Source organism: Harpia harpyja, chromosome 5, assembly GCF_026419915.1.
Source record: "Harpia harpyja isolate bHarHar1 chromosome 5, bHarHar1 primary haplotype, whole genome shotgun sequence".
Taxonomy (NCBI): domain Eukaryota; kingdom Metazoa; phylum Chordata; class Aves; order Accipitriformes; family Accipitridae; genus Harpia; species Harpia harpyja.
The window spans coordinates 61966638-61986719 of record NC_068944.1 but is presented as its reverse complement, the minus strand read 5'-3'; the positions used below and the strand labels follow the sequence as shown (position 1 = coordinate 61986719).

General features: G+C 38.0%; 1 protein-coding gene across 1 annotated transcript in view; it reads left to right on the top strand.

Annotated features, from left to right (window-relative positions):
* Positions 1-20082, top strand: part of CSMD3 (CUB and Sushi multiple domains 3) — a 767625-nt gene that overhangs the window by 318213 nt on the left and 429330 nt on the right. Inside the window, exon 10 of the mRNA XM_052787755.1 lies at positions 13895-14019. Within this exon, the coding sequence (XP_052643715.1) occupies positions 13895-14019 (125 nt within the window). The remainder of the gene's footprint in view (positions 1-13894; positions 14020-20082) is intronic.

Below are 20082 nucleotides of genomic sequence, written 5' to 3'. Positions count from 1 at the left end.
CTTTCGTATTTGAAATGAATTTATGAGAAAATAAAGGAGAAGGCATTCAAATTACTGAACAATAGAATACAGATATACAACATATCAAAATCAATATATTTTCTTCTTAAGTGGTTTTTTCCCCCTAATATCTCAATAAACTCAGTGATTTTTTTTTCTTTTTGAAAAAAAAATCCCCAAATTATTTGTGAGGGAAGATCAGCTTTTCTGTCAACTTCCATGAATGTGCTATTTAACACTTATTTGTATAACATAATGATAAATCCAATCCCATCATAATGGAAAAGAATAAATAACTAGGACATTTCAAATGTATGTAAGTCAAAGAACATGGCTTATACATACAATATCCACTGACTGAAGAAAGTGAAAGTGAAAAGAAGTATTCAGTTTAATGACATTTTTGATGTACCAAAAAGATAAATAAGCTTTTGTTCAAAACAAAACAAACAGAAGATGTAACAGATACATTATTATGCTCTTGGTTTTACAGGTTATAATTTGGGGAGCAAGGATGTTCATTTTGGTGAGGAAGTATTTTTCACCTTCCACCAAAGAATGTGTTTTCAGATCAATCTGAACTCATTTGTTTTAATTGATCCTTACTTTGATTACTTCTTGACATTAGTATGGAACCAACCTTTTTACAAAGTAAGAAAAATTGAAAGAACCACAAAAAAACCAACAAACTAATACTTCACTGATCCTCTTTCTGTTGAGGGCAGATTCTAGCAACAGTCTAAAATCCTGCTGGTTTTAAGGGCAGCCTACTTGCTTCCTGGTTTCTCTGACAGGTTAGGCTGCAGATCAGTAATAGTTTCTGAAAGCATAGGCTGCTCAATGGCTTTGCTGCCACCTCAAATTTATGCTCGAAAGCTGTACTTGAACTCATTCCTTTCAACTAAATATTTGAATTTTCATGGTTCAGTTTCTTTCAAGATAAAAACAATCTGGTCTGGATAATCTTCACTAAATAAATCCCATCTACGGCAACATCTCCTTAATAGGCAGGTCTATTCTGAGCATAGCTCTCAGAAACAACCCAGAAAGGACGTTCCTTTCAAAAGATTGAGTCTTTTCACTATTTTGTGGTAGCCTCTCTTTATAATGCAAAAACTTTGTATTTGGAAATAGTGGGAGGACATACATACACACACACACATGCACAATTTCTAGCCACTTTATTGACAGGCCTTGAAAAAGGGAACAGTTACTCTTTTGGTTGTATTCATCTTACACATATTAGGGATAAATAAGGTGGTTTCCTATCTAAGGCTTGTTAAAGGTCTTATGAATGTGAATGGTGAGATTTGTACTTGTAAAGAACAGGACTGGGGAATGTTAGTAATACATATGTCATTTATCTCAAGTTGAACACCTGATACATTGAAAAAAGGTCTTACAAGGAACAAAAGCAAACAAAAAATTTTCAGCAGACTGAATAAAATTCCCTTTTAAATTAACCTGATTTCAATTCTTGCCATTATCATAGTGGTTGCTCAATTGCTTCGTAAGCTTCCAAAGTAAGAATGCTGCTACTTCTTCAAAATAAATAAATAAGACATTGAAAGAAAATGTTTACATTTAGTTAAAAAAAGTACAGTACTATGGAAAATCTTTTCCAGGTTGTCTTATACCTGATAGAGAGAAAAATAGCACACTTTTCCCTCCTTCTATAGTGTAGAAAATAGCTTTACTTTGAGCTTGTCTTTTTTTCCCCTTCTAATAATGAAGTGAAAATCCCAATTAGGATACCTTAATTTTAAAATACAGTATTTTGTAGAAGGGTTTACATCTATCTGTATGAAGATCAATCAAAATCTAATTTCAGTACAATTTAATCTGTTTCAGAGAAGAGCTTGTTCTTGTCACTTCTCTTCAGCTTTCTTCAAATGTGACGGTATAGGTTTGGAAGCATTTCACTGCAATTTCACTCCTGTTCTGATTGTCCACACTACCTGCTCTCTCTCAGCACATTCATATGTTCTTACATGATTCTTACACAGACTTAGAAAATCTGTAATGCAAGCTCTAAGACAAGCTGCATCATTTCATGACATTGTTTGGGACCTGACACTCCATGTTCACCCTTTTGGATATTTTTTCTAATGTGAAAATTCCCCATGGCTATATTTTGGAAGTTTTAAAGGCTTTGTTTCTGATGCTAGATGCCTATTTGTCTAAAAAGTTGTGGCAGTTTGGTGAAGTTCCCACTGACTGGAAAAGGGGAAACCTAACGTCCATTTTTAAAAAGGGAAAAAAGGAAGACCTGGGGAACTACAGGCCAGTCAGTCTCACCTCTTTGCCTGGCAAGATCATGGAGCAGTTCCTCCTGGAAACTACGCTAGGGCACATGAAAAATAAGGAGGTGATTGGTGACAGCCAACATGGCTTCACTAAGGCCCAATCATGCCTGACAAATTTGGTGGCCTTCTATGACGGGGTTACAGCATTGGTGGATAAGGGAAGAGTAACAGACGTCATCTACCTGGACTTGTGCAAAGCATTTGACACTGTCCTGCATGACATCCTTGTCACTAAATTGGAGAGACATGGCTTTGATGGGTGGACCACTTGGTGGATAAGGAATTGGCTGGAAGATTGCACTCAGAGAGTTGAGTTCAATGGCTCAATGTCCAAGTGGAGACCAGTGACAAGCTGCATTCCTCAGGGGTCAGTATTGGGACCAGTGCTGTTAACATCTTTGTCAGAGACAAGGGCAGTAGAATTGAGTGTACCCTCAGCAAGTTTGCCGATGACACCAAGCTGTGTGGTGCAGTTGACACACTGGAGGGAAGCGATGCCATCCAGAGGGACCTTGACAGGCTTGAAGAGGTGGGGCCGTGTGAACCTCATGAAGTTCAACAAGGGCAAGTGCAAGGTCCTGCACATGCGTTGGGGCATTCCCAAGCACAAATACAGGTGGGGCGGTAAGTGGATTGAGAGCAGCCCTGTGGAGAAGGAATTGGGTGTGTTGGTTGATGAGAAGCTCAACAGGACCCGGTAATGTCCATTTGCAGCCCAGAAAGCCAACCATATGCTGGACTGCATCAAAAGAAGCGTGACCAGCAGGTTGAGGGAGGTGATTCTCCCCCTCTAGTCCGCTCTCATGAGACCCCCACCTGGAGTACTGTGTTCAGCTCTGGGGACTCCAACATAAGAGAGGCATGGACCTGTTGGATTGAGTCCAGAGGAGGGCCACAAAGATGATCAGAGGGCTGGAACCCCTCTCCTATGAAGACAGGCTGGGAGAGTTGGGGTTGTTCAGCCTGGAGAAGAGAAGCCTCAGGAGACACCTTATAGCAGCCTTCCAGTACCTAAAGGGGGCCTACAGGAAAGCCAGAGAGGGACTTTTTACAAGGGCATGTAGAGGTAGGACAAGGGGTAATGGGTTTAAAATGAAGGAGGGAAGATTTGTATTAGATGTAAGGAAGAAGTTCTTCACTGTGAGGGTAGTGAGGCACTGAAACAGGTTGCCCAGAGAGGCTGTGGATGTCCCCTCCCTGGAGGTGTTCAAGGCCAGGTTGGATAGGGCTTTGAGCAACCTGGTCTAGCGGAAGGTGTCCCTGCCCATGGCAGGGGGGTTGGAACTTTCCAACCCAAACCATTCTATGTTTCTATGGTTCTATATATGACTTTTCAGTTGATTCCACAGAAACAGAGTGGTACTGCAATGTACAAATTCAGACATATTCCCTGCACATCAGTGCAAAAATCCAAACTGCATTATTGCCGCCCTCTTCTAGTCTGTCCTACCTACCTGTCACAAAATTGACAAGAGAAATGTAAGTTCAAAATGCGGAATAATATAATTTATTGTTACAGCTTAGCTTGAGGTTTTGATTCCTTGCATAATTGATTCCTGTTCAATAACAATTTAAAGAATATATCAAATAATAGAGGAAAAGAATCTAGAATTACTTAGTTTGCTACATGTATGCCAACTGTTAAAATAATTCTATTCAATATAAACTTCATATGAAGTTCAGAATTTTAAACCTGCTCTTTCACATCCTTTAGAGATTCTATAGCTTCATTTTAGACTGCTTCTTACTGCTTTTAGTTTGTGTTCTTTAAAGTGGGATCCCAAATTTGGGTCAGATGATGGAGACTTCAAAGATAGATACGAGATTAAAGTGTCTTCTCAAATTTGTATAACTGTCTTATTTAATATTTACTCATACTTTTTTCTAATGAAAAGATATCTAAAGTTTGGGGGTTTTTCCTGAAAATTAAAGCCTAATGGCAATCATCTTTTATCCTATTAGAAATAGAAATTGGCAGATAAAGTTACTGAGAGACACAGGTCAAGCATGAATTTTTGAAGCTTTGAACTTTTTTAGCACAGTATTCTGTAGATGCAAAAGCTCTATGAGTTCAAAATAAATTGAACAGCTTGAGTGAGTCATAGAAAAATTGATTGGAAGGGTCCTTGAGAGGGCATCAAACTCCAATATCCTGCCCAAAGCAGGACTAATGCCAACAGTAAATCAGGTCAGCTGTGGCTTTGTTTAGCCAGTCCTGAAAACTCCCAAGAATGGAGATTTCACAACAGTATGGGTATGCTGTTCCAGTTCTGCCCTGCCTTTCTTGGAAGTAGCTTGTTGTAAGGTAAAACCTGAACCAGCTAAACTGGCCCTTGTATATTGTCTGCCATATTAAGTAAAATTGGCTTTGTTATATTTGTAACAGTTCTTGAAGTAGTTATTGTCTGCTATTAGATAGTACTTTAGCTTCCTCTTTGTCAGACTAATTAAGCCTATCTGCCTCAACTTTTTACTGTAGGTCATGTGCTCTAAGCCTCTGACTAACCTCCAAAACCTTCAGAGTTTTTATCAGTATCTCTCTTGAAGTGGGAGACCAAACACTGGTCTTAATATTGCACATACAGCCTCCCCAGCTTAGTAAGAATTTCGCTTGATCTGCTGCCACCAGTTCTAATGTAATTGAGCATATAGTTTGTTTTATTCAGGATGAGAACACATTACTGATCAATAGTGCAGAACTTTGTACCTCTGCTTGTTGAGTTTCGTGAGGTTTCTGTTGGCCCAGTGCTCAACTTTGTCAGGTGTCTAGATGCACGCTGAAGCTCTGCTATTCAGTGTGTCAGCTACTTTTCCTAGTTAATGTGATTTATAAATTTGCTGGGAGTTCATTCTGTCTCACCGTCAAGGTTGAGGATGAAAATACTAAACAGCATAAGACCCCATATTGACTTCCTGGTGCTCAACTTGTTACTGGCCACCAGCTGAATATGAAGCCATTGATTCCTACCCTTTGAGCGCACCTGCCAGGCCAATTTTGAATCTATCTATTCAGTGCATGTTTTGTCAGCTCCCAAAAGACACTGCTGCAAGAGACCGTGTCAAAAACATTGCTGATGTTGAGCACTGTTACGTTGAGCACTATGACATCTACCACTGGTCCATGTAGCTAGTCATTTTGTCATAGAAGATGATCAGGTTGATCACGTATTATTCACCTTTGGTAAATCTGTGTAACTGCTGATTTCCTGTTTGTACTTTCCTAGAGGACACGTTCTTTCCAGGGATTCATGTGAGGTTCCTAGCTTCTCCTTGCTTTTCTTAAAAATTCTTGTAATGTTAGCCTTTCTACAGTCGGTAGGAACTTCTCCTCATCACCACAGTTTTTCATAGGTGATAGCAGCCTTGCATAGAATCAGCCAGGTTTTTCAGCACCCTTTGGTGAAAGCTATCTGGCGCCCTGCCTTTGAATACAGGCATCTTCTTTTTTCCTGTTGCTTCCCAATATTGGCTCTCCTTCTTCTTCCCAAATCATGTTGGTATGTGCAGATGTCTAGGAGCAGATGTGCTGTAGAAATTGATGCAGAAAAGGCACTGAGTACTTTGCCTTTTACATATTGGAATTCCAGCACCACAAGGTTGCATCACCTATTTATTAATGGACCCACATTGTATGTGAACTTCCTTTTGTGACTAATATACCCACATGTCGTGGTTTAAGCCCAGCCAGTAACAAAGCACCATGAAGCTGCTTGTTCACTCCTCCCCCTGGTGGGATGAGGAGGACAAAATATAAAGAAATGCTTGTGGGTCGAGACAAGGAGAGGGAGGGATCGCTCACCAATTCTGGTCATGGGCAAAAGACAGGCTCAACTTGGGGTGAAAACAAAATCAATTTAATTTACTACAAATCAAATCAAAACAAGGATAATGGGAAGTAAAACCAAACCTTAGAACACCTTCCCCCCACCCCTCCCTCCTTCCCGCCTCAACTCCACTCCCGGTTCTCTCTGCCTCCTCCCCCCGCAGTGGCACAGGGGGACGGGGAATGGGGGTTGGGGTCAGCTCCCCACACCTTGTCTCCGCCGCTCCTTCCTCCTCAGGGGAAGGACTTCTCTTTCATCCCCTGCTCCAGTGTGGGGTCCCTCCCACAGGAGACAGTCCTTCACGAACTTCTCAGGCATGGGTCCTTTTGGTGGCCCTGCAGTCCTTCAGTCACAGACTGCTTCAGCGCGGGCTTTCCCATGGAGTCATGGCCATCTTTGGGGGCATCTGCTCCCCCGCTTCCCTCCATGGGCTGGGGGGGGACAGCCTGCCATCTCACCACGGGCTGCAGGGGTATCCCCTCCTCCCCTGCCTGCTTCACTGACCTTGGTGTCTGCATAGGGGTTTCTCTCACATTCCAATTCCCCTACTCACTGCAGGTTCCCCTTCTTAAGTCTGTTCTCCCAGAGGCGCTACCACTGTCACTGATGGGCTCGGCCTTGGCCAGCAGTGGGTCCGACTTGGAGCTGGGGAAGCTTCCAGCAGCTTCTCACAGGATCCACCCCTGCAGTCCATCCCTCGCTACCAAAACCCCGCCACACAAAACCCCGAACACCACAGAAGCTCTTTTTCTTTCTAGTGTGCCTTACCAGTCTTAGCTATATCTGGGGGCTGGCCACAGGAGTCTAATTTAGTCATCCAGGGACTACTAAATTAGTAGCTCCAGTTCAGAAAGTTCCTTAACCATAAATGATTGAAATATGGTAATGATCAGAAGATGAACTACAGATGTTTGCTGTATTCTAAAGTTTTTCTCTAAGCATTCACTTTTCATCACTTTCAGTGTTAGCATACTGGACTAAATGAACTCAGTCTGGCCTTTCACTGCATCCACAGACAAATTCTTTGCCAAATCTATTCTGCTTTTGAAACTTGCTAGAGATTTTCCTGCTGTCCTTTAGATTTTTCTTTTTTGGTGATGCATGTCTATATTGTATATAACAATGAACTTCATAGCTATATCATGCTTCAGTTCTCTTGAGATTTACAAAACAGGTGTAGTCTACACACACTTTTGAAGGGGCTTCATCTTGTAAGCAGTTTGGATCAAATGTAAGTCAGGGAATCAAACTGCCCTTAACTGTCCACACTATTTTTTGGTCATTTGTTCCCACACTCTGTTTTGGACTACTCTGTCAGCTTTCTCTTAAATAATACCTGTCCACAATTCAGAGGTAGACTACTTGAGGGACAAGTCTGCCCAAAGCAGCTTCCATGATCTGATTGTCTCTCTCCACAATTTGTAGTTCTCTAACATACCAGCAGTCTTTGATCAGATTTCCCACATGTCCTCATGCAGTACCACTGAACATGCAATAGATATCAGCAATTTCCTCCTATAAGGGATCCCTCTTTGGCCTATAACAGTCCTCAAATTATTTGGGATTCTGTCAACTAGAAAAAAAAAAAAAAAGAAAAAAAACCTCTACTGAAATTGCTGCTATGTCACCACACCACACCAGACCCACATCAAACCTGTGGCCAAGTGCTTTAGAGAAAGCTAAGTCTAAGGAGTGTAGATATAAGCCTATCTTTTTTCATTTTGTCTTAGAGCTAATAATTTCCTGGTAATCTGCATGTCCTTTTTGAATCTTCATCATATTCATCTCCAGTACTATACCTGGGGAGGGAAGTGACACTTTATCCTCCTGTGCTCAGTTACCAAACTTTTTTTGGAGAAAGATGGATTTTGAACTGAATTCTTGCATGCCATAGATAAAAGGTATTGGATAAAAAAATATCATCATCAGAAACAACAAGAAGGATCTCTCCTACTAGACAATTGTGAAATAATTAATGCTTTTCCATTTTTGAAAGAGTGTATAGGTAGATAATGACAGGAAAACATTAAAAAATGTTAATCTTGACTAGGCTTTTAAGTTCCTGAGACCCATTTTGTTAACATTTTCTTGACAAGCTTATGAGAGTCAATATGCTGGCCTTTATGGATACCATTCTTACACTGCAAGTCCAGAATGATTATACAGATTTCCTGCAGGTTTGGTTTTTTTTTGGTCCTTTTTTTTGACCTTTCAGACAGGAAGTGCTTGTTTGATTTTTGATATTATTGTCTTTTTGAGTTGATCTGCCATAGGAACTGATCTCTGTCTCTTCTATTTCCTTTCTTAGACTGGTGTTTTATCATCTGCTTATCTAACTGCCCTTATTGGATCTCACACACATGGCACACATGTTACAGATTTTGTAAATTTTCCAATCTCACTGTGTTTATGAGTCCAGTATGCTTACAGTCGTATACTATCAAATATCAGTTTAATATCAAAACTGATTTGGCCAAGTAAGGGGGACTAGGTAATGTGAGTGCTATTTATACTTCGGAGGTGATAAAAATAATTATCAGAGTAGTAAAGTCTTCATAATCATTTCAACCCTCTGGAATTTTTGCCAGTTACAGTTTTGATACCAGCAGTTCAATTTTTTTAGTAAGAGGTGTACTTCCGGCTCAGTGTTTACTCTTTAAATCAGTCCATGGTTAGTTACAGGAAATATATTTCCATGTTATTTTTTTTTCAGGTGCTCCTTTTTTTTTCAATAATCAAAGGGGTTCAGATTTTCTCAACATGACTTTCTATAGCAGATAGATTCTTGTGAAAATCTAATCTTGAGAAAGTTATTCTTGTCTTCCCACTTGCTACCTTTTGAACCTTCCTAACCATATAGTCCCTGGAGTAACTGAGTATAATTTTTAACATTAATGATAGATCATCTTTCTGTATCATAACTTTGCAATTTCCTCCAAGACTGTGATCTGCCTTGTGGCTCTTTTTCCTCAGTCTCATATAAAAGCTTTTCAGCCTTACCTTGCAAGGGCCTTTACATTATGTTTACTTTTTAATTTTTCTCAGTTTTTCACTTTTATCTCTTCTGTTTTTCATGGACTCTGTAGCTTTTCTTTATCCCCTTCTTTCACAAACATTCTTATTTCTGTTTCTGGAAGAGTTTATAGAGCTGTTATCCACTATCAAATCCTCATTTTCTGAGATGTCTGTTCAAGTGACTATGTCATCTTCCATGTCCACATCAATTATTATCTATGTCTCTGTAAAGCCCAGGTACTCCCCGAATTTAATCAGCTGTATTGTGATAACACCATTCCTTTTCAAACATCTAACATTTTTTACTCCCTTAAATTTATTCTTGTTCTGTTCAGTATCAATCTTCTTTAGTAGCTATTTTCATCATAGATGTATTTGAATTGAGTACCTAACAAAAGTTAATCTCTGGAATGTGTGCTTAGTCTTTTTAATTTTTTGTCTGCTTTTGTAAATTGAATTGAAACTGAAATTACTATTACAGCACTAACATCCCCATCTATAAGGAAAGAAAAACAGGGATCATTCTTTACAAGCCAAACCCTGCAGGGAAAAATGCATTTTAGTACATGTTTCAGCACAAAAGAATATTATACCTTGTGCGATCAAACCCAGATTTGAAGATCCCAGCCAAATCAATAGTGATATCCTATGGAGTGATATCCTCAGACCTCTTCCAACCTCTTTGAAAAAGTACCAGTTTTAGAGAGTTATAAAAGAGCCTTAAATCATCTATTTAGATAAATGAAGAACTATGCCAGTACAGAAGCTTTACTTACAGAGATTTAGAAACCAAAATTTTTAAAAATAGGTAACATAGCAAAGGCTGGAAAATGGGATACATATCTATGGCATCCATCTGAGTAGGGTCAGATAATTCCATGACTTAGAAGGTCAGACAGGAAAGCTGCAATAACAGACTTTTGGGGAGTTACTCCATGTTTAATCTTAAAATACCCATAGAACTGCATGCACAGCAATTCTATTCTATTCTATACAAAAAATGTGTTATGAAACAAAAGTCACCTTGTATTTTGACTAGAATAGAATGGAAAAACACTTACTGTGAGCATTATCCAAGAAAAAAGAGTTAATTCAGGTCCTGATTGAATGCAACTGTAAATCTAGGCAGAATTCTTTGAAATCAGTGAGTCTGTGATCTGGTATTTTGATATGTTTGAGTTAGAATGAAATGCCCTGCTACTGTTTAGTATTGATGGCATACTAATTTCCTGATGACCAAACTAGGAGGGAAGATTTTTCAAGGAACTGTACCACAGTAAAAAAAAACCAACTAATTCATTTTCTGCACAGGTAATTAGTTAAAGAAGCTATCTTATTCTGTTCAGTTACAGAAGAATTAGTAGATAAAACCAAACCTTATATAGTTTTGAGGTAATCACATTTCTAAACTGAATTTTAAAAGCCTTGTATACAGCTATATATGTACACAAAATCATTGGGAAATGATAACAAAAGTACAATGACAAACACCATTATAAAATAATTTACTTCACCATGCTGTTTGCTTTTATATCAGCAATTCCCTTATTCCCCCAGGAATAGGGACGGCTCTTCTGTTTTCACAGAATGTCAGCACACCTATGTTTAGTTAGGTTATGAGTGAGTCTTCGTGCCCTAGTGCTTTACACTTAATAACATCCATAGTATTATCTGTGCCTAGACTAGGGAAGACCATCGGTCATGTAATTTGTGTTAGCTATTACATATAAAGGAAATGCTTGTTAATATTAGGCCATCTAAAAATAAGGATAATGAAGGAAAAGGAATTTATGCTTTTCCACTTTTATAACATTTTCGTTTTGGAAGCCTTTTCAAAATACTGTGTTTCGTTGTATTTCTTATTGTAAAATGCTAGTCTTGATCATGTGCACGGAAGTATCTTTACGCAATCACTGGAGTTTGGTAAATAATGCTGTATGATTTTTTTTTTCAAGGTTTCATCACATGTTTTTAATACCAAAACATAAAGCTTTATCAGTACCCACTATAAGGATCATAAAAGTGATGATACTCCTCCAAATTCCACTTACAAAATATCCTTCACTGCAAAATGCAGTGTCACCATACATGAGATTTTAAAAATATTAATTTTTAGTTTACTTGACTCTTCTCAGAATTTCTTTAGTAACATCTTGGCTTTAGTCTGTTGGGTTTATTCTTTCTTTGTTAGAGGGGAAAAGAAGAGTGTTTCCCAGATGTGATTAATTTTTGGCACAAGCATGAGGTATCACATTAAATCACAGATCTATGAGTCTTCCTCATCAGTCTTATATAAGGAATAGGATAAATAATACCACCACCTTTTAATTCAAAACCATAATGATGATCATTTAGCAAACGATAAGGTAAAAGGTGTAAATAAAAGACCTTTGTGACACTATAGGTTGTCCACCATCACAGATTATAGAAATACTTTCAAACTGTGACAGACAAGCCTTTAAAAACAGCAAGCTGAAATTATGGAGTGTAAGATACTGATGTCAGAGAAAGGCCTGATATATTGACTATTTTCATCTGTAATCAGGACTTGAAACAATAATGATATTAAAGGAGAAGAATAATTATCGCAATAATACAGATTTATGTATTGAAGTTTTTAACTTTTCCAAACTGAAAAAAAACCCCAATCCTCCCCTCAGAAAAACATAACATAACAAAACAAAACAAACAAACAAACCAAGTTTTTCTGGGCTTATTTCCTGTTTTGTTCTGTGCCAAGTTTGCAACACCAAATGTCAGCTCCATATGGAAAAATACAAAATCTTTTGAAGCCAGCATTATTGCTTCATAAATAATCACAGCTAAATACCTAGAAAGATGTTTTTAGAATTCTTTTATTATTTCGATTAATTTGAGAAACATATGCCAGTTAAAGGAGCAAGTGTTTATATTCACCTTATAACTTTCATTGTCTAGTAGTTGTTACATTTAGAATCTTGTTACGGCAAGAGAAACCACACTACTTACATCGAGTCAAGACTTTACTGCCAGCCTAATTAAAATCTTAACCTAGTAAGCAAAATATAAAACACACCTATTACTACTTGTTTTGGGTTTGTGTGGTGGGGTTTTGGTAGCGGGGGAGAGGCCGCACGGCTGGCTCCTGTGAGAAGCTGCTGGAAGCTTCCCCGGCTCCAAGTCGGACCTGCCTCTGGCCCAGGCCGAGCCTGTCAGCGATGGCAGTAGCGCCTCTGGGAGAACAGAGTTAAGAGGGGAAACCTGCAGCGAGCAGGGGATTGGAATGTGAGGGGAACCCCTCTGCAGATACCAAGGTCAGTGAGGAGGAAGGAGGGGCCCCTGAGGCGGTGGATGCCCCTGCAGCCCATGGTGAGACAGCAGGCTGTCCCCCCCAGCCCATGGAGGGGAGCGGGGGAGCAGATGCCCACCTGCAGCCCAGGGAGGAGCCCACGCTGGGGCAGGGGGATGTCCCCCAAGATGGCCGTGACTCCACGGGAAAGCCCGTGCTGGAGCAGCCTGTGACTGAAGGACTGCAGGCCACTGAAAGGACCCACGCTGGAGCAGTTCGTGACGAACTGCAGCCTGTGGGAAGGACTCACGTTGGAGAAGTTCGTGAAGGACTGTCTCCCATGGAAGGGACCCCACAGTGGAGCAGGGGAAGAGTGAGGAGTCCTCCCTCTCAGGAGGAAGGAGCGGCAGAGACAAGGTGTGATGAACTGACCCCAACCCCCATTTCCCGTCCTCCTGCTGCGCTGCTGGGGGGAGGAGGTAGAGAAAACAGGGAGTGAAGCTGTGCCTGGGAAGGAGGGAGGGGTGGGGGGAAGGTGTGTTAAGATTTGGTTTTACTTCCCATTATCCTTGTTTTGATTTGATTTGTAGTAAATTAAATTGATTTTGTTTTTACCCCAAGTTGAGCCTGTCTTTTGCCCGTGACCATAATTGGTGAGCGATCCCTCCCTCTCCTTGTCTCGACCCATGAGCATTTCTTTATATTCTCTCCTCCTCATCCCACTGGGACTGGGGGGTGGGGGGGGAGTGAGCGAGTGGCTTCATGGTGCTTTGTCACAGGCTGGGCTTAAACCACGACACCACTTTATTTACAATAATGTATTCCTAGTCCAAACTAATACAGAAAAGTCTTATTAATAACATTTTTTTTTTTTTTTTTACAAGAAACATTATTAATATCTAATCCTTGTCTCTGGTATTGTGCTCCCCCTTCCAAAGCCCCTCTGGTTCTAAAGTCAAAAGCACCAGAATTCCTCAAGAAGAGTCAGGAGTGGGGAATATTTACAGCAAGTCATCTGTATCCTGAGGTCTTCCCTCAGAGGAAGACAATGTTTATACTGGGGATTTCTTCTCAGTCTTGTGGTTGACCTTTTGGCTCTTCTAGGTGATTTCCTTATATCTCTTTCTCATTGTTTCCTAGCTTCAGTTAACATAAATAGCTAATGTTTGTTACACAGTGCCTAGGTTTGTCAAACCTTTCCTATATGGAAGTCAGAAGTTAGGTCAGAAAATAGTCACTTGACCTCCAAATGACTGTTAAAAAGAGGTAAACAAGCTCTGGGCAAAGGGAACCTAGAGAGGACTGAACGCTGTGCACTGTCAGTCTAGTACATAGCCTGCAGCCTTTTACTACCAAGAATAAAAATTACCGGATTGCATGTTTGTATTGTTTGTCAGGACTGTCATACCTAAAAGAATGGAAAAATTGACTGGTACCTATTTGTAAAAAAAATTATTCTTTTTGTCTTTGTTTGATTCTAGCCTGGGAGCAACAGTACAGTTCTCCTGTGATGAAGATTATGTGCTACAAGGTTCAAAAAGTATCACCTGTCAGAGGATAGCTGAAGTTTTTGCTGCATGGAGTGATCATAGACCTGTGTGTAAAGGTAAAGAGGAATTCTTACCCTTATAGTGATTTGTTAATTTTACATCTAGCTATTATTTGATAGCCAATCCATTTAAACTAATATTTTGTAAGTACCTGAAGTTTTAATCCTAGTGTCCCCGCTGTCTTAGTAAAAAAGGTCCCACCTTACTGTTTTGTTTAATGTGAACTTTGTCTGTATTTCAGTATGCTTATTTTACCTAGGAACTTACATTATGAAGTTTGCTTCATAATGAGCTGCTAAAAACTATCACATGCTAAATATTAAGACTCACCAAGATGAATTTCAAAATTGCAGTGATTCAATATACAATCTGTAGTTCATGAAGCATCTTCGTTACATATTTGCTAAGCAGATGAGAAAGACTTGAATTTAGGATTGATAAGGACTGTAGAAGTAAGTCTATACCTGGTTTTGACCCCGACCAAATTGATCAAGGGCAAAAAGTACAGAAAAATGTAAGAGAAGAAAAGCACAAAGTCATTCTGCTGAATATATTTGATGTCCAAATTCTATGGCAAATAGTATGATGAAAACCTGAATCAAGGAATGAAAGTATTAGTGTATACATACATATTTTTTTATATATATATATATTAGTTTATATAATGAAAAAATTAGTGCATCCATATACATGTAAATTAGCATAACAGCAAAGTCTAATATTGAAGAATACAGTTTGTTCACAAAGAATGCTTGGGTATGGGGAGCAGAATGGACATTTATCTTGTAATTCAAGGCTATGGATACTTATACCAATGTCCAGAGAGAACTGAGATGTTTCTGAACAGTGGAAGAGGGCAAAAAAATCTGGGGGTGGTACATAGATGGTGTATAGTAGAAATCCACAAAAGCTGGAAAATTACATGGGTGACTTTTTTGGGGGGGGAGTGTAATAAAATTCCAGGACAGTCTAAATGGGACTTGCTATGGATGAGAGTGAAGTACTAGATGTAGGTTGGAATAATCGGCTACCCAAATCTGAGCTGAAGAAAAACATAATAGGTATTACAGCTGCAGAAATAGGTTTACAATGGATCACAGCAGTATATGCTTCAATAATAGCATGTCACAGAAACGAGTAAAAAGTTTAGTTGTATATATATACATATACATAATATTAACGTTTTATATCGTACTACTATGTACTATATGTATGTATAATTACTAGAAATTGCTAAATTACACACACACACACAGATACGTGTGCATAGCAGAATTAATCATGTAATGCACATAAATGAAACCTTTATTTATAATAAAACTAGTAAGACTTTGTCTACTGGAGTTTTTCAGCATATTCACATATCCTAAATTAGACACCTATCTTAGGATCGTAGTCTCCTAATCTTCCAATGTAAGCAGCTGGGTGTTGTATACTTGTATAAGGGTGTTCACATGCACTGTTAAACAGTGTAAAAGCGTCTATTAGTCTTGTCTGTGGATCACTCACTGGAGGAGGTTGTCAGACACAGCTGATGATTAAATCAAGGATCCTGTCTTCCACCTTAGGTGCCTAAAGCTATGCAGTGTGAGTACCCCTGATTTTCTCCACTATGGAAATTAAGTTTCAAGAAAGGTGTGGACCAGTGAAAATAGGGCAGAAGAAAATATTAAAAAGGATCAAAATTCTCTAAAATATAGCTTAATATAAACAAGTGGGAACGAACTGGACTACTTTGATCTAGAGAAAGAAGAATCCAGTGAAAGAAGAGAGAAAGCATAAAATATAATGGGCTACAATTGTGCAAAGGAACGTTTATGGTTGGACACAAACGAAACTTTCTGAAGTAAAGAATATTTAGGTATGTGAGTAGAAGTTTTCAAGATCATGTGAGCGATATATATATCCAGGAGAGTTTAAATACATGTAATCTCATCTTGAGCTGGGGTAACAGACTAAATATCTTTTCAAAGTTCTTCCAATCCTTATTTTCTGTGTTTTATAAATGAAAGAACACCCAGATTTCAAAACTGCTTAATGGGGAAAAAAAAAAAAAATCATCATTATGATCACATGTAAGTGTGACTGCATGACAGGATTTATGTATTTCTTGTATAATAACCATGATAAAATGACATTCTAAAGATTCTTGGCTTTCATATCCCACATAAATGGTAACATAAATGGTAACTGTACCACCAATCCTGCTGTCCTCTGTGTATTATGTATTTGATAATACAATTCAGTAATCTGTCATTGAAAAGACACTTTAAAAGGAAAGCATACCACAATTAGCATTTCATTTATCAATACCACACACACTGTCAGTTGTTTTTTTTTTAAAAAGCATCTCTCCTAACAGACAATAAAGTGTTATCAGCAGTACTGTGATAAGACTGAGATGTATGCATAGCTACTTGTAAGTTTAGAAAGGCAGCTCAGTAGCTTTTGGGGACTATGGCCTTCAAGCATAAATGGTTGTTAAATATGTTGTTTTTCACGTTTGTATAAGTTTTGAATTCTGAATAGCAGCAGGTATCAAAATACTTGAGTATAAAAGGGTAACAACATTCTTTTTAGTCCATTTTTTATTTTTTCCCGGTATGACTATATTTAGAACTAACGTTGTATAATGATTTACAAATCACATTCATAAACGTGTGTCTAATGATAAAGTAAGTAAGTATTAATACTGAACTAGGAAGAAAAAGAAAGCAATAAATTCATTGGAAGCTAGCAGTTCTGATAAAATTCTATCTAAATGTGAAACTGCAGGATGTGTATTAACTAAATAAGCAAACTCACCATTATTCATAGGTAGAACATGTGATTCACAACCAAAAGGACAGTGTTTCACTTCTTTACACTCACTAACTTCATAGAACTAGCTAATTCCACCTTTAAAAGCAGAGGACCAATATTAAGAAGGTTGTTAGGAATTGATACAATGCCATATGGTGAAAAGCCAGACAGATGGTATAGATATTGTAGTTTGTCAAATAGGAAATGCTTTAGAATGTCATTACTTGCATTAAAATTACTGATTTAAGTACCTTTGGTGTGCTATAATTTTGGTTCTTTTGATTAACAAGATGTTTCAATTAGACTGTTAGTTATACTAAAGCTGGAGTATAAACATTTCTTCTAGACTAATAATTATGCCTTCTCTAAGTTTCATGCACAGAACATACAATAAACATTTTGAAAGAATTTTGCATAAGTAGCATAAATATCACGTAGTAACATGAAGAAAGTATCTGCAAAAATACGTGTGCATCTGCTTGTTGAACTTGCATGTTTGTGTACAAACCATTTGGGCAAACAAACTAGGCAATCATGCATAAATGTTATTTTATGCAAGAAATTAATATTTTCTTGTGAACTGATGCAGCTTTGCAGATAACGAGGACACCGGTGGTATGTTAGATACTTCACCTGTTACTCCTTAAAATGTCACTTAAAGTGCTGCTTTTTATCATGTGGTATTTCCTGTTTGAACAGTACAGCTTGCAATTGTTTTCATTCACTTATATAAATTATATTGTGCAGACACCAAAAATCCCACAATAATGATACACTTTTCAAAAATGGCATGTGAATATCAATAATGAGTTACATTAATATACTGGAATTGGGCAGAATTCTAAACAGGAACTTTCCAATTCTGTTAGATGCATTTGATTTGACATCATAAATCCTCACGACTTGTTCTCATAGGCCATATGAATGGCTGAGTATAACTGCCTGCCAAAAATGAAAGATTAACTCTCTTTAGGAGTTATCATGTAATACCAGCTGGAACTGGCATAAGATCATGTTGATGAAAGTGAATCTGGAATAAGTCTGAAGCATTTCTACAGGAGAACTATAATAGGACTTTTTGAGAAGGAAATTGATATATCACTTCCAAAATACAAGCAAATATTGTAGATTATCAACATCTTTAAGACTAGTTTCCAGGAAAATGCTACCCTGGAGGTTTGGCTGATTTCTGCACCTTTTGACTTCTAGAAGAGACTATGAGAAAATTGTAAACTTGTATCAGATATCCTGACTAGATTTAATTGCAGTTGGATTATTTTGTAGTTTACCAACAATTATCCACTCTTTTTCTTTTTTTTTTTTAAGTTTATTTTATAACTTACGTCTCCCATTACCCTAGCAAAATAGCAGTTGCTTGGGTAGATGGACCTGGTGAGGAAATATGGCAGAAAAACAAGGCATTTGCCCCATTGTGATTTATGGACAAGGTATATTGAAAAGAAGTTAGAATTTGGAGCTATGAGGAAAGTATGGCTTTATGTTGTAGGCGAGCAGATAAATTAACATAAGCAGCAGCTGAAAATTAACTGGTCACTCTCATTTTATTGACGTTTTAAAGTGGATTCATCCTCTCAGACACTTGTTTTTTTAGCTGGACTTTTTCAAGATCAATGTATCATGCAAGCCTAAAATTCTGATGGGGATTTTTAAGTTTCTTCTAATTTAATTGGCCTCATGCAAATCTTGTAGCATACCATTGTTACAGGACAGCACAACAAACAATGCCTTCCCCTCCTTCCTGAGAAGGAAAAAAAAGTGTTCAAAAAAGGTGTGAGAATCTTTGCCCAGGCATTTATTGCACTTGAGTTGCAGTTGAAGACTGTTATTTGAAAGATGAAAATTTCTGCAGTTGTTAGTTATTTCATATCCCAAGAAATGCTTAATACATGTGGCTGTAATAACATTACTGCTTATATCGACTGCTCTGTGACTTCATTCAAGAGAGACGGATTAAACACTTCAGGATTGAGTCCCTACTTATTTATCTGCCATGGGATTCAGTATTCCCCTACAGGGCAATGCCATTATTACAAAGCCAACTTAAGCAGAGACAATTATCTCCTTTATGAAACTATTTGCCAGTTGATAAATCTCTTCCTCTCATTTATGTTTCAGGAAATGAAACAGATAGATCTATTCACAGTTGGTCGATTAGCCTTTTTATTTTCATGCCTGCCGCTCCTGTTTTCTGCTTGCTTGTTTCTCAGACCCTGTGAAATATTTATGAATGCTGCCTTTTATAAGTCTGCTGGCAAGTCAGCAACAAGTTCTGCAACAAGTACAGTATTTCAGAGAAGATCTTCTAATCTGTAGAAAGAAAAAGTATTTTTTATATTTTTCTTTGTATCTGAGAAAAATAAAGGAGAGATGATATATAATTTAAATCATGATCATCCAATTAATAGGCAGGCTACAGAGTAATTCAGATTATTAGTAGAAAAAGGAACAAATGATACTGTGTATTTGAATTGGGTTCTGGCAAATTTAGAACACAGGTTTTTTTCTTCATATTGCTATTTTTGTCAGTTCATTTCACTGACTAAAGTGATTTTTAAAACAACAATGAATTCATGGACTCAGTATCTTTCATTTTATAGATTGTAAACATCAGTTTGATTAACATGGATATGCAAGCAGAATGTACATTATGAATTTTAGATCTTGCCTTTATAAATACCTTTCTTTACCTATAGTACGTTGTTGAAAAATCCACCTTTGCCTCACTTGTGTCTGAAATGCTGACATGTTATCTGGACCTCTTAAATGTGTTGCTAACAATGTATGTGTATATGTATATAGACACCCATATACACAGGTAACACACCATAGATAAATAGAGCTGAAAGTGGTCCTAACAAACAGGTCAGCACTACTTCCTTACTCCAGCTGTATTTATTCCCAGAAGATGTTTGTCTAACATTATTTATTTCCAAGGAAAGTGCTCTTAGATCCTGCTCAAGCACTCCAGTTCTTCATTAGCCTTGCAAATAGAAGAATTTTTCTAATTCAAATGTGCACCCATGTTGCTGTACTTAACTTATTTCAGTAAGTGCTTCTATATAAAAAGCACGTTATTTCATTTATCTTTTCAATGGCTTATTGTATAATTCAAGAATACCTGCTCTTCTTTAAACTAACCAACAGCAGTTCAGTCAGTCCTTCCTCGCGGGTCATATTTATAGACCTCCAGCCTTTTTTGTCATTTTCCCAACGGGTTTGTGTCTTTCTTAAAACATGGTTTCTAAAAATGGGCTTATTATTTTAGAAGGGGCTTTCCCAGTGCTCAGTGGAGAGAA